Consider the following 15703-nt stretch of genomic DNA (forward strand, 5'->3'; position numbering starts at 1 on the left):
GAGGCAGGACACGCCTCCACCCGGATTTGGACCTAATTTTGTTGACGCGAGGCCTCCGATGTACTTCCCCTCGTCCAACTTGGATCCAACTCAGAACCAGCCGTCAACACCCGTGCATAATCTGTCTGGAATAGATTTAACAACCCAAAACCCCCAGTATGCTTCCGTATCGTATCAAACTCCCTCACCGCTGCCAAATAACCCTACTCAAATGCCACCACACCCCCAGAATACTCAAGCAGCCCCACCGCCCCAGAATCAAAATCAAAATCCAATCGCCTTTAACCCCCAAGCACCGCATCCCTACTTAAACCAAAACACCAATCCTCAAACCTACCCACAAAACTACCAAACTGCTCAAAACGTCCCGAGTCCTTCTATAGCCCCACCCCTCCCAAAAAGAACCACATTCCAAGTTCCCATTCCGGCCGAGCATGAGGTGCACGGTTCCGAGTTGGATCACTACGAGGAGCAGGAGAGAGAGTGGAAGGCAAGAGAAGAAGCAAAAATCGACATAAAGGAGGAGATTAAAAGGGCAATGAAAGAGTTGCAGTGCGTTCCAGACGTCCCCGGATTGAGTTATGCAGAATTGTGTATCCACCCAGACTTGAACCTTCCCGAAGGGTTCAAAATCCCGAAGTTTGATACCTTCGGAGGGGTAGGCAACCCCATGGCGCATTTGAGAGCGTACTGTGACCAGCTCGTGGGAGTTGGCAAAAATGAGGCTTTACTGATGAGGTTGTTCAGCCGGAGTCTGTGCGGGGAGGCCCTGGAATGGTTTACGTCACACGAAACCAGGCAATGGCCCAGTTGGAGCGCGCTAGCTAAAGACTTCATCGATAGATTTGCGTACAATGTTGAGATAGTCCCTGATCGATAATCCTTAGAGAAAATGAAGCAGAAATCGACGGAAAGCTATCGAGAATTTGCCTACAGATGGAGAAAAGAGGTAGCGAGGGTGAAGCCTCCAATGACTGAAAAAGAGATTGTAGAAGTGTTCGTACGGGTGCAAGAGCCCGAATACTATGACAGAATCATTTTGCTAATCGGAGCCAAGTTCGCCGAGATAGTCAAAGTTGGTGAGACTATTGAAGACGGTCTGAAGTCGGGAAAGATAGCCCGAGTATCCGCGTCCCACTGGATCTTTCGGATTGATGAGGAAGAGGATAGAGGAAGTTGCCACTGTTTCATACGGGGGAAGGAAAACTCCTAAAAACTGGTCGCGTCCTCAAGACCGCTCCAACCTCCACCAAAGTCTCACAAAGCCTATCGTCCACAATCCAATCATTCCGGCAACTACAATGCTGCCCCCACTTATCCGGATGCCAAAATTTTGTCATATCAAAATCCACCCCCAAATCTCCAAAATTTTCCCTCCGTGTACCCAAATTATCCCCAATTTTATCAAATTCCACCCCCTTACCAGAATATCGCTCCCAGCTGCGCTAACGTACAATCAAGCTATCGAGCACCTTCCCCCATATATCAAGTCCAAGCTCCAGCATATCAAAACCCCCTCCCGAATTACCAAGCTCCAGTGCCAAATAACCAGATAAATCCCTACCCTAGAACTCAGGCTCCTCGCCCAAATGCTCGCAATTATCAACAAGTTCCTCCCCCTCAGCAAAGCAGGTATGATCCTTCTCGTCCCAGGTTTGAGAAGAGGCCCTCGAGAAACTCTACCGCGCTGGCTGAAAGTCGGACCAAGCTGTTCGAAAGATTATCCGCGGCCGGATACATCCACCCTGTGGGGCCCAAGCCCGTGGATGTCAATTCTAAGTTCTACAAACCGGAGCAGAGATGTGCTTATCATTCCAACAGTGTTGGACATGATACAGAAGACTGTATCAATCTTAAGCACAAGATCCAGGATCTGATCGACCAAGAAGTAGTCTCCCTCCAGCCTGTGGCGCCGAACGTCAATACAAATCCGCTGCCGAATCATGGGGGTGGAAACATCAACATGATAGAAACAGACGAAGATGAGTGTGAAACCAAGAGGATTACTCCTGTTGCGCAAGAAGACTTGGAAAAGGTTGTCGCTTCTTTGAGCGTCAAGGAAAAGAGAGAGTTCGTCATTCTGACACCTACGAAGGCTGTTGCCTTGGTGCCCTAAAAAACTCTCGCCAAACCCAAGTTTGTCATAGAAACGGCCGTGGCCCAAGGCATGACTAGGTCCGGAAGATGCTACACTCCTGATGAGCTTGCTCTCGGAGGGCAAAAGAAAGATCATGCCAAGAGACCAATAAGTGAAGCAGAAGCCGAGGAGTTCTGGAGGAGGATGCAGCCTAAAGATTACTCCATTGTCAAACACTTGGAGAAGACTCCAGCTCAGATCTCTGTATGGGCCCTACTGATGAGCTCCTGGTCCCACAGACAGGCTTTGATGAAAGCTCTGGATGACATGTATGTGCCCTCAGGTACAAGCAGCGATAACGTAGCCGCCATGATTCATAAAGTCATTCGGGGACACCGCATCAGCTTCTGCGACGATGAATTGCCAGCAGAAGGGAGATCCCATAACAAAGCTCTACACGTCACTGTGATATGCTGCGGAAAGGCCGTCAATCGTGTTTTGGTGGATGATGGATCTGGTTTGAACATATGCCCCTTGTCAACATTGAAACAGCTGAGGTTTGACCTCGGAAAATTGGAGCAAAACCAGGTTAATGTAAGAGCGTTTGATGGTGTGCAAAGAGATACATTAGGGGCGGTGAACTTGACCCTCCAAATGGGCCCCACGGAGTTCAACGCGAAGTTCCAAGTGTTGGATATCGACACCAGCTATAACCTTCTTCTGGGAAGGCCGTTCATTCACATGGCTGGAGCCGTCCCCTCCACTCTTCATCAAATGATGAAGCTGGTATGGAAAAATGAGGAGCTAGTTGTTCACGGTGAGAGAATCCACTCAGGCAAGCAGGTGTCGGTCTTTGACGAGACGCCGCAAGGTTCGGATTTTTACACGGTGGAGTTGGTAAATGCCACCGATGAGGATTTGGCCCCGCAGACCCCCATGCCGGCCGTGTACAGAATGATCGCCACGGTAATGCTGCAGAATGGGTTCGAGCCAGGTTTCGGATTGGGAAGAAATTCCCAAGGGATTATCGAACCTGTTCCATTCCTTGCTAAAGGATCAAAATATGGTTTGGGGTACACCCCCACGGATGACGATATGAAGATGAAGAAGAAAAAGGATCAAGAGTTGGCTAAACCGATCCCGCATCTGTATCAATCCTTTCCAGTCCGTGAGTATGCTGAGCCTGAAGACTGCGGGGAAGGAATCTGTGACCTTTTCAAGGAGATCAATGCTATCATCGAGGAGGAGGTCGAGCCAGCTGACATTCGTGATGCTGAACCCGGGGAAATGCTGCAGAATTGGACTTCCACGCCAATCCTGATGTCCCGAACTCTTTGGTAGAAAGGCGTTATTTTATGCATACTAAAATCGGTGGTTGTCCGGAAGAGGCCCGAGACCCACCATTTCTGCATTTTCTTAATTGTTCGAATTTTGAATTTTCGTTGTGATGTTTAAAAAGCGACATGGCCCGTGCCATGACCCAAGTTTGCATTTTTGTTTTAAATGAAAGCCTCCTTATTTTTAACTTTGTTTATTAGTTGCTTGTTACACTTTACTTTCCTAATTTTGTCTGTTTATGATTTCAGTAACATAAGTTAAAGACCTGCCAATGTCGTGTCATGTCATGAGCTAAATGAACAAAATGAGACAAATGACGACGAGGTTGACGACTATAAAGAAGAAAATGGGGAACCAGATTATGTTGCAGAGGAATTTCGACAGTTCGAGAATCAGCCTAAACCGAATCTGGAGGAGACGGAAACGGTGAATTTGGGAGATTCAGAATGTGTGAAAGAGGTTAAGATCAGCACCTACCTGAATGGAACTCAGAAAGAGAGCCTGGTTCGTTTGCTTGCCGAATACAGTGATGTGTTTGTTTGGAAAGTCAGTGATATGCAGGGTTTGAGTACCGATGTCGTATCTCATAAGCTACCTATCAACCCAGGGTTCGAACCGGTGAAACAAAAGACTCGAAAATTCAAGCCTGAACTCAGTTTGAAGATTAAGGAAGAAATCACCAAGCAAATAGAGTCTCTATTGGTGGAAGTAACGCAATATCCAACCTGGTTGGCCAATGTCGTTCCGGTCGCCAAGAAGGATGGGAAAATCAGGATTTGTGTTGATTATAGAGATCTCAACAAGGCTAGTCCGAAGGATAATTTTCCGTTGCCGAATATCCATATTTTGATTGACAATTGTTCCAAAAACGAGATGCAGTCATTTGTGGACTGTTACGCAGGTTATCACCAAATTTTGATGGATGAAGAAGACGCAGAAAAAACGGCTTTCATCACACCTTGGGGTGTATATCACTACAGGGTGATGTCGTTCGGCCTCAAAAACGCCGGTGCCACTTACATGAGAGCCATGACGACTATTTTCCATGACATGATTCATAAGGAAATTGAAGTGTACGTGGACGACGTTATAATCAAATCCCGCGAGAGTTCGGATCATTTGACACACCTGAGGAAATTCTTTGAACGTTTGCGTCGGTACAACTTGAAGTTGAATCCCTCCAAATGCGCTTTTGGAGTCCCAGCTGGGAAGTTGTTGGGATTTATAGTCAGCAGAAGGGGTATTGAGCTTGACCCCTCCAAGATTAAAGCAATTCAAGAGTTACCTCCGTCGAAAACGAGAAAAGAGGTGATGAGTTTCTTAGGGAGGTTAAACTATATCAGCCAGTTTATAGCACAATCAACAGTAGTATGCGAGCCTATTTTCAAGTTACTGAAGAAAGACGCCCCGACTAAGTGGACTGAGGAGTGCCAAACTGCTTTCGACGCTATCAAAAGCTACTTGTCTAACCCACCGGTATTGGTTCCTCCGCGAGAAGGTAGTCCTTTGTTGCTATATTTGTCTGTCTCAGATAGTGCCTTCGGATGTGTACTTGGTCAACACGACGAGACAGGAAAGAAGGAAAGGGCTATCTACTACATAAGCAAGAAATTTACTCCGTACGAGTCTCGGTACACTTTGCTGGAGAGAACATGCTGTGCTATGACGTGGCTTGCCCAGAAATTGAGACACTACTTGTCTTCATATACCACATATCTCATTTCCAGAATGGATCCGTTGAAGTACATTTTCCAGAAAGCGATGCCGACTGGAAAGTTAGCTAAATGGCAAATGTTGTTGAGTGAGTTCGATATCGTGTATGTGACTCAGAAGGCAATAAAGGAACAAGCCTTGGCTGATCATCTTGCAGAAAATCCCGTTGACGAAGAATATGAACCACTCAAGACTTACTTTCACGATTAAGAAGTGTCATTTGTGGGTGAAGATATCTCTGAAGCTTATCCAGGTTGGAGATTATTCTTCGATGGAGCGGCGAATCACCAAGGTAAAGGTGTTGAAGCAGTCTTAGTATCAGAATCTGGACAGCACTATCCTATGGCAGCTAAACTACGATTCAATTGCACAAACAACATGGCTGAATACGAAGCTTGTATTGTTGGTTTGAAAATAGCCATCGACATGAATGTTTACGAGTTGTTGGTTATTCGAGATTCAGACCTTTTGATTCATCAGGTTCAAGGTGAATGGGCTGTGAAGAATCCGAAAATTATACCGTACGTACAGTATGTGCGAAATTTGTGTAAAAGGTTTCGCAAGATCGAGTTCAGACATACTCCAAGAATACAGAATGAATTAGCTGATGCTCTTGCCACCATCGCTTCGATGATCAAACATCCAGATACTGATTACATCGACCCGCTGGATATAGAGTTGAAGGAGCATCCAGTCCATTGTTCACATTTTGAATCAGAGCCAGACGGTCTGCCTTGGTATTTTGACATAAAGAGGTACTTGGAGTCTGGGACATATCCAGAAGACGCTACATCTAATCAGAAGAAGTCGATACGCCGTATGGCTCTCAATTTCTTTCTAAATGGAGAAGTCCTGTATAGGAGGACTCCTGATTTGGGTCTTTTAAGATGTGTAGACGCTGCTGAAGCTGTGAGGCTTATTGAACAGATACATGCTGGAGTTTGCGGTACACACATGAATGGGCTTACTTTGGCAAGAAAGGTTCTTCGAGCCGGTTATTTATGGATGACTATGGAGAATGATTGTTGCAAATTCGTGCAAAAATGCCACAAATGTCAAGTGCACGGCGATTTGATACGGGTGCCACCTCACGAACTTAACGCTATGAGTTCACCTTGGCCATTTGTAGCTTGGGGAATGGATTTCATCGGTCCTATAGAGCCAGCCGCTTCTAATGGACACAGATTAATTTTGGTTGCCATTGATTATTTCACCAAGTGGGTGGAGGCAGCCTCCTACAAGTCGGTAACCAAGAAAGTGGTGGCCGATTTTGTCCGCAACAATTTGATATGCAGGTTTGGAGTTCCAGAATCCATCATTACTGATAACGGCGCAAATCTCAACAGTCATTTGATGAAAGAGATTTAATATTATTCATCGAAAGTCAACTGCTTATCGCCCCCAAATGAACGGAGCTGTAGAGGCCACCAACAAGAATATCAAAAAGATCTTGAGGAAAATGATTGACAAACATCGAGGTTGGTATGAAATGTTGCCATATGCTTTACTAGGTTATCGAACCACGGTCAGAACATCGACTGGTGCTACTCCATACTTGCTAGTATACGGAACAGAGGCAGTCATACCTGTTGAAGTCGAGATACCATCATTGAGGATCATCCAAGAAGCTGAATTAAGTAACGCCGATGGGTTAGTAAACGGATTGATCAACTAGCTTTGATTGATGAGAAGAGAATTGTCGCCGGTTGCCATGGCCAGTTGTATAGACAGAGAATGACTCGCGCTTTTCACAAAAGAGTAAGAGCCAGAAATTTTGAAGTCGGTCAGTTGGTTCTTAAGCGTATTTTTCCTCATCAAGACGAATACAAAGGAAAGTTCTCGCCAAATTGGCAGGGTCCTTACATGGTTCGTAAAGTACTGTCTGGAGGTGCTTTGGTCCTGTCAGAGATGGATGGCAGTGTATGGCCTAAACCTATCAACTCAGATGCTGTCAAGAGATACTATGCGTGAAGTTTCATTTTGCATTTTCTATCATTTACTTGTAATCGATCTGTTTGCTTGTACTCGTTCCATTTGAATTCTTATCCCTCTTGTAACGAACTACGTCTGACCTGAATTCTCGAGAACGAGATACGTAGGCTGCCTATGTCGGCTTCAGTCACCCCATCTATCCTCTTTAATTATTTCTTTTAATCTGAACTACGTTCGACCTGAATTCTCAAGAATGGGATACGTAGGCGGCCTTTGTCGGCCTCGGTCGGTTTCTTTGTAAATCTTATTCTTGTTAACCTTTAAAGGGGAACTACGTTTGACCTGATTCCTGCCTCAACGGGATACGTCGGCGCCACAAGGGTTCGGTCATATCTCCAGTAAGTTCTATCCCCTTTGCGATAGAACAGGGACAAAATTTTTGAGAGTTCTCCAGAAAAAGCCTCCTCTTCAGCAAGTCAAACTAAAGATATTTCGAGATCTACAACTGGGACAGAATTTTTAGAAGATCTCAAAAATCCCGCGATCCGTTCAGTTATAGTAGAAAGATAAGCAAGACAGTAAACTGGGACAGAAATTTTGAGGATGGCCTCAAAATTTCGTTAGAATCTTCCCTACAAGTCCGGAGTGCCTCTGAAACTCATCAGCGAGTGTCAGATTCAAAAGGGCTCGTTAAGCCTGATATGACATGACTTGGCAGTGACTTTTTCAACATACTATTTCTTAAAGATTCTTTTTATTTCTCTTAAAATTTCCCTTTTATGTTTCATTTGTCTTGGCATATGATATTTTTCTTATCTATCAAGATTCGGAAATCGGGAAATCAACCAGAGATATCAAGACAAGGAGCAAACAACCGAAGGAATCGACACAGATCAGTACGTTTTAAAACTGAAAATTTTTCTGTGGATGCAGGTTTATAGCTTTGCTTTGAAATCGGCCAAACTCTCCTGACGAACGAATATGGAGAGCTCTCCAAAGAGGAGAAAACTACCTCCAAAACCAATGAGTTTACTGAGAGCAGGAGGCAGTTCATATCGTTTGTATCAGGATACTTGGGAATGTGGTTTGTTTATTTCAATCCATTCCCAACAATATGAAATTTACAAAGGTGTCTAGCCAGATTCAAGGGTGAATCAAACATGAATCTCAATCGAAGGTTTCACGATCTCCGTAAAGGACGCTATTTGCATTACATTATCAAAGCAAGATAATTATTGTCAATCAAGACAATGTGCTACCCCAGAAGAGATAGTTATTTTATTATTATTTTATTATCGAGCAAGTCGATACATTATTTAGAGGTCTTCTTGCCGTTATCATCAACACAGACGATATAAATATTCATGCATTACGAGTTAAAAATCATGCATTACGGAAAACCATGCATCGCGGAGAATCATGCATTGCGGAAATCATGCATTGAGGAAAGTCATGCATTGCGGAAAATCATGCATTGCGGAAATCATGCATAGCGAGAAATCATGCATCGCGGGAAGTCATGCATCGCGGAAATCATGCATTGCGGAAAGTCATGCATTGCGGAAAATCATGCATCGCGAGTTTGGAATTTATGCACGACGAGAAGATTTCATGCCTCGTCAAATTTATATATCGCGAGAAGACTTTATACCTCGCTGGAATTTATGCATTACGATAAGATCTCACGCCTCGTCAAATTTATACATCGCGAGAAGATTTCATACCTCGCTGAAATTTAGACATCGTGAGAAGACTTCATACCTCGCTGGAAGTTATGCACGACGAGAAGATTTCATGCCTCGTCAAATTTATATATCGCGAGAAGACTTTGTACCTCGCTGGAATTTATGCATCACGAGAAGATCTCATGCCCGTCAAATTTATACATCGCGAGAAGACTTCATACCTCGCTGGAATTAATGCATCACGAGAAGAATCCATGCCTCGTTGAAAATCATGCATCGCAGAAATCATGCATCGCGAAAAATCATGCATCGCGGAAAATCATGCATCGCGAGTCAACAATTATACGCGACGAGAAGATTTCATGCCTTGTCAAAATTTACACATCGCGAGAAGATTTCATGCCTCGCTGAAATTTAGACATCGCGAGATGAGTTCATACCTCGTCAAAAATTCATACATTGCGAGAAGATTTCATACCTCGCTGAAATTTAGATATCATGGGAAGAGTTCATGCCTCGCCGAAATTTATGCATCACGAGATGGATCCATGCCTCGTTGAAATTTGCACATCGCGAGAAGATTTCATGCCTCGCTGAAAGTTATGCATTGCGAGAGGATTTCATACCTCACAGGAATTTACATATCGCGGGAAGATACTCATGCCCCGCAAGAGTACATACATGGATAAAGAAAGGGAAATCGTGTATCCCAAAAGCAATATTTATCCATCGGCCTCAACTGCATTCTTTTATTTTTGATAAAAGTAAACATCAAGAAGAGCATCGAAGATGACGACAAAAGAAATATCAATATCGCATCAGCGTTTATTTATTTATTTTAGCATCAAATGAAGAGTACATTGAAGATTATATTGCAAAACACAAGGCATAAGCTTTATTTGCTGGACGTCAGACCGATCGAGTCGACGTCGAATATTGAGGAGAACAATGAAGTGTCGACATGGTAAAAAGACAATGTCTCCCATCCTAATTGCATTTTTTAAGCGGACGAGTTTTATCTCAGTCTTTGTCGAGAGCATCCAAAAGGATGAATTCTCCAAAAACCACAGGTGCGGACGACATCAAAAAGGATGCAGCACAACGTGGAACTTTTTCTTAGCAGCGAACTGGGACACAGTCCAAAGAGGAATGTCAAACTCTTAGGACGCGAGCAGAGGAGCGACTTCCACCACAATCGAACCACCCCTATCGAAGCATGCGGGTTTTTCTTTAGTTCTGTCAGTTCCAGTCTCGCATCCGGAAGTTTCGATTTATCGGAAGCAAGTTTCCAATCTGAGTGACAATGTGCCAAGAGCTTTGGAAATTATGTCCGTGTAAGTTCTTAATTATGGTGTGTGAAGCGCGCCACATTCATGTCTAAGAGGTTACAAGCCTCCTTTTCATACTCGTTAATTTGTCACTTGTCCAAAACCGAAGGTTATCTAGCATAATAGATTTCCTTTTCCACTGATCGAGTCAAACTACACACAGCCTGATTCCGAAGGTTTAAGGATATGTAGGCGGATTCTATGTTGAAAACTCGGCTGTATTCCAACATTCGCTCTCGAATTCTATTCTCGAGCATTTCGATACCTTCATAATTCGGTATCGAGGTGGCTTTTGATTTTTTCAAAATCACGCGGTAAATCTAGCTTATCGAACTACAAGTGGCCTGAATTCTCATATTGCCTGAGATATGTAGGAAACCCGTTTCAAGGGTTCGGCCATAATTCCTAAACCCTTTGTCGAATCCTTCCTTTAAAAAATGAATGGGGTTGGTCAAAATTGGTTTGGTCAATTTCAATTTCCTCGAGTTGCTTGCATCAACCCAAGTAAAATGAGGGACAGTTGTTGACACCCAATTTTGACCCGCGTCGGTGTAAATTAATTATCGAGCTGCGTAAGTTTTCCAAACAATTTAAATTAATTAGTTTTATAAATTTTGTGAAATATTAAATAATATAATACATGGATTTTATGTTACTTCGGATACTTTTGTCATAATTTTTAGGTAATATACATATTTACCTAGTTATGTATATAATTAGTATATTTTATGATTATTCAAAAAATCATTTAAAAAATATTGTTAAATTTGGTAAGCATCCTATTAAACTAATATGATTATATTTTAAATAACTATTTTACAATTTAAGTAAATTACTTTGTTAAAATAAAGAAGCTCGTTGACTAATTAATACGAATTCGTTTTATTTAAGTTTTGGCCAAATTCGTCATTTTAATGGGTTATTAGTTAGACTAACCCAATTCCCTTCCCCTATTAATTTCATCCCACCTCAACTCTTTCAACCCAACACCAAATTAATTCCCAAGCCCAAACACGTCAACCCAACTCAGACAGCCCAACATCCCCCTTTAAAATACTTTTTGGACCTTTGTGTGTTTTCCCTCCGGCCCAACCCAATTCTTCCCTTTCCCCAGGCCCAACCCCCTTTAATTTTAAACACAACCCATTCCATTCCTTACCCGACCCAACACCTATAACCCGACCGACCCAACCCCTTCCTTCTTCAACCCCTTCCCCTCACGCGATCCTCCCCCAAAACGGAAACCCAGAAAAACAGACACAAATAATTCCCCAGAAACCCGCGTCTCCCCCACGCTCTCTCCCTCATCTCCCCACGCTCTCTCCCTCTCTCTCCTCCTCTCTCTCACGCGAGCTGTGCAACGACTCTTTGGAGTCGTTTTCTTCTGCAACTCGTACGCTCGCGCAGGTCTGGCAGCAGGGGGGCTAGAAATTTTGTCTTTTGGTGACGAGATTGAGCCACGCAAGAGCAAAGGACGATCGATTAATCTCGTCCCTCCACCTCAACTCCCTTTCGTTTGGAATCCGGCATTTTCAGGGCATATTCCTTTGATTGGATAGGGTTTGAATTTTTGAATTCGGAAATGGGCCTAAAATCCCCCCCGCCCTCTTAATCCGAAAACCCTAGTTTTTCTTTTTCTATAAAAACCCCCACCTTCTTCAGAGTAGGGGGTTAGAAATTTCGTGGTTGGAAATTTTTGGTTTGGAGAAATTTTGGTTGAAATCTCTGGGGTCAAAAGAAAACATAGAGTGTTTTGTTGGATTTTTACATACACTCGCCATTCGACGATTAGGGAGTCATTCTCCATTCCGAAGGAGAGTTTGTTCTAATTCCTTGCTTGAGCGAAGCTTTCGAATCTATCCATTCAAAGTAGAGATCGATTCTAGGCAGTGAAGCTCGTCGTTCCTTCTCGTTCCGGCTCGACTGTCCTGGTTCTGCTGCCCCATAAAAGGTATACAACTTTGCTCTTCTCGCAGTTTTATTTTATTTTCTACTTGTTCGAGTATGTAGTTGTTCGTTCAGTTGGTTACCTTGTTCTGATAGCTCATGAAGGATGATGTTTTCTTTGTGTTTTGAGGTTGTTGGTCAGTTGCCTGTTGAATAAGAGCTGAGTATGTATGTGTGGTTAAAAAGGTTCTCGAAGTCACTTGCTAGTTCAAACTTTGTTGTTCTTGGTCCTTTCGGGTTTTCATCGCTACATTCGGTATAGTTTTTAGATTATTCTTCTCGTCTTAATCTATTTTCATTCATCGTGATTCTTTGATAATGTTTGATATTCGGCGTCACAGTATTCGTTCTTTCGCCTCAAGTCGAATGAACGAACTAAGATGTCAACACTCCGAATCTAAGTGACTGCATTTGCCATCGTTTTTGAGTTCCCATATTGCATATTATTGTTCACTTTGATACTTTGTTAGGCCATCCCATGGGGTTTGCTTGGTGTTTGTTGGTGCTTATTCTTAGTTGTTCCATCCGCCTAGTCATTATAACGAGTTAAATTGATATAGTTATGATCAATATTGTGGTCCTCTGTTTTGTCAAAATTTTAGTCCACTGAAACCTTTCTTTTGTTGTGATGTGGTTACTTTTTTTGCGAAATGAAAGCATCTTGGAAATAATATGATTCGAATTTGTGCGTTTTATTATTTATCATCTCTTGTTAGACGTCATTGTCGGCAACTTGTTAGTTTGTTTAGGCTTGAGATGAGGCATCTCATTATATATGGTACAGTCCATGAGTTCAAGTCTTTGGAATGGTTTTGCCTCTTTTTCTTTTTCCAGCTTGTGGAGGACATTTAGAGGTTGCTTGTTTATTCGGGTTTTTCTTCACGAGTTTTGTGCAGTTACCTCTCATAGTTCATATCTTTGATATTATCTTTGTCATATTTGGTTAATTCTGCTGGGATTCCAAAGGCCTTTAAGATCTTTTCCTTTTTTTTATTTTATTTATTTTGAACGCTTACTAATTCGTTATTTTACCCCATTCCTTTTCTTTGCATGTAAACCCGTTTGAGTTCCTTAACATTTGCCTCCCTATAATAATCATCCATGTCTTAGTCTAAATCATGTTGTTATAATTATTTGGGATGTTATTTTGATTTGCCTTGCATTTATTTCGGTTTCGTTATGTGAGACACTAATCATTGTTCCTCTCTTTGTGCATGTAAAACCGTCCGAGTTTGTTATAAACTCTCGTCCTCCATTATTCCGAGAGAGCCGTGAAGGCTCACAACTCTTTCTTCGAGTCAATCAGCCGAAACTAGCATGCAAAATTCGAAATCCCATGAAGTTCGAAGAAAGTTGAAGAAGGCTAAATTGGATTTTTATTTACTTTCTTGTATTTTGTTTGTAATGGGCATAAGCCCTAGTTGTTTACTTTCCTTGTATTTTTCTAGTATGATTAGATTAGTACAGGTAAAATGGGTTAAAAACCCAAAAGCAGGTGGGTCCAAATTTCGGTCAAGGCGAACAGAACCCGAATTTGGACCCAAAAATCTCCCTCTCTCTCTCTATCTCTCTTTACTACTTGTTTACGCTTTTGTTTTGAATGCCTTTAGTTTAGGGTTAGAAAAACTCCAAACCCCATCGAACGCCTTTTATATTATCAAACTTAAAACTAAAATCGAATCTTAAAACAATAATATTTTAAATTTGCAAGTTCGAATAGATTTAAGAAATCTGACTTTAAAATTCGCAAAAAATTTTAAACATAGTCAAATTGTTAATCGCCGGAAAACCGTATTAAGCGGAGCGTCTTAGGTGCCTTCAAAACCTTCCTAAGACGCTAATAAGAATCCCGAACCCTTAAAAATGTTTTCAAACCGATTTTCCTGTTTAAATTATTTGGAAACAAGTTTTCTTAATTTTTCTTTAAAAATTAAGTGGCAACTCCTAAAATGTCGAAAATATCTTTTAAAACAAAATAAACTCCTTTTCGAATGTTTTTTCGATAAAACAACATCGAGGCAGAGAGGGAGGATTTAAGCAAGAAGTTGGATATGTTTCCACTAAGGATTCAGGAAAGGGAGGCAAGAGAAGCGGAGATAGATTCAGAAACCACAAATATGCTGGCTAAAAATGCGGCAATTGATGAGGAACTGACGGCGGAGATGGCAGAATTCATCACCATGAGGGAACGAATGACCGAATTGAGGGAGAAGAACAAGGTGTTCCACCATAACATGATCACCCAACTTCAGAAAAATATGTGGGAAATACTCTATCCACGAACAAGAGGCTAGTGGTGGTCCAGACAACACTAACCCTAGAGCAACTGAGGAAGACATTGATGAGCTATAAGCCTCTATTTCTGGGCCGTCTGAGAGGAAGATAGAAGTGGATCACTCTTCCAGCGTACGAGTCGACACATCGTGTAGGAGCTAAAACTATGTCTTGCGATGTTTTACGAACATCTTGGGTGGAAACCTCATGAGGGAGTGGCTTCAGTCTTTGGGCAAGAAAACTCTTCAAAGGTATGTGCCTTCCACCCAAACCAGCGAGGACAAACTATAGAAGAATGCGTACATCTTAAGGTAAGAATCTGCCGCCAAATCGACGTTGGCAACATCCCACACGCATGGGGTAATAATACCATTCTGACGTATGACTAGTCGGAGCTAATTGAGAACACGCGGTTTGTTTGTCATTATTTCACACCGTTCAGTGGATCAATGTTGCATATCTATATGGATTTGGTCCGGAATGGGGTCTTAGCCCCTATCCACGATGATGACAGAGGTCTCGATCCTGTTGGGGAAGAAATCTGGAAGCCGTGGCTTATTACAATGCTACAGATCATAGCCTTTCAAGGTGCCTCAGCTTTTGCTACGACATAGAAGCCCTCGTCAACATGGGAAAAATCTAAGTCGAATTTGTTTCCTGTGGCTGAGACGACGTTGGGAAGAAGAATGACTGAGATATAGTCATTATTTTATCTTTAAAGCTTTTTTGTTGTCTTACAATTTCTATGTAACCGTCCAGAATGAATGAATGAAACTCAATGTTTTATCTTGTACTCGAACTACGTTGGGCCTGAATTCTCTTTGTGAGAAACGTAGGCAGATTGTCAAAACCCGACCCTTATCTTTAAAAATTTCATTCTTCCCCTTTTATATTACAAGAAGATACAAAGACCAGATCAACGGGCGTCAAAAAGCAGCTACAAGAAGACCCTAGCTCAATGTGGTTTAGCCTTTATGAGATAATGTCAAACTAAAACAAGCAAATTCCTGCTTGCTAAAAATTTATTTCCGTCCTTACTCGTGGGTTGAAGATATCCCAAACAAAGCAACTTGTGTTTTTATCTGCTCTCTGTGTGATATTATACATTTCGTATTCTGAATCTAAACTGACAAATCTGCCTTTGAGTTGTTTTCCTCCTTAGGTACTATGAAACTGATCTGTGTCGATTAAGCTGACAGATCATCCCTACATTGCCAGATCCAAAGGTCCCATAGATTTCCTTCCCAGACAAGATTCAGACAAAGGAAAAGCAGCAATGGGAGACAACAATGAAGAAGTAAGTCTCACCGACGTTGTGGTGTCTCAACCCACCATAGTGGATCAGAACAAATTAATTATGCAACAGATTGCAAAAATGAGAGTAGAGATGCAAAGGAGACAGGATCTGC

General features: G+C 42.3%; 1 protein-coding gene across 1 annotated transcript; it reads left to right on the forward strand.

The window, feature by feature from the left end:
* The first annotated feature begins 2167 nt into the window (after nt 1-2167).
* On the forward strand, nt 2168-3418 carry LOC107001162. Its single transcript, XM_015199314.1, has one exon. It carries the CDS (start codon nt 2168-2170, stop codon nt 3416-3418), a length of 1251 nt encoding a protein of 416 aa, XP_015054800.1.
* Nucleotides 3419-15703: the final 12285 nt, after the last annotated feature.

Source organism: Solanum pennellii, chromosome 10 (assembly GCF_001406875.1).
Source record: "Solanum pennellii chromosome 10, SPENNV200".
NCBI lineage: Eukaryota > Viridiplantae > Streptophyta > Magnoliopsida > Solanales > Solanaceae > Solanum > Solanum pennellii.

Bases quoted from the DNA above. Each gene is read 5' to 3' on its own strand.
- LOC107001162 (XM_015199314.1), top strand. From the start codon at position 2,168: ATGACTAGGTCCGGAAGATGCTACACTCCTGATGAGCTTGCTCTCGGA.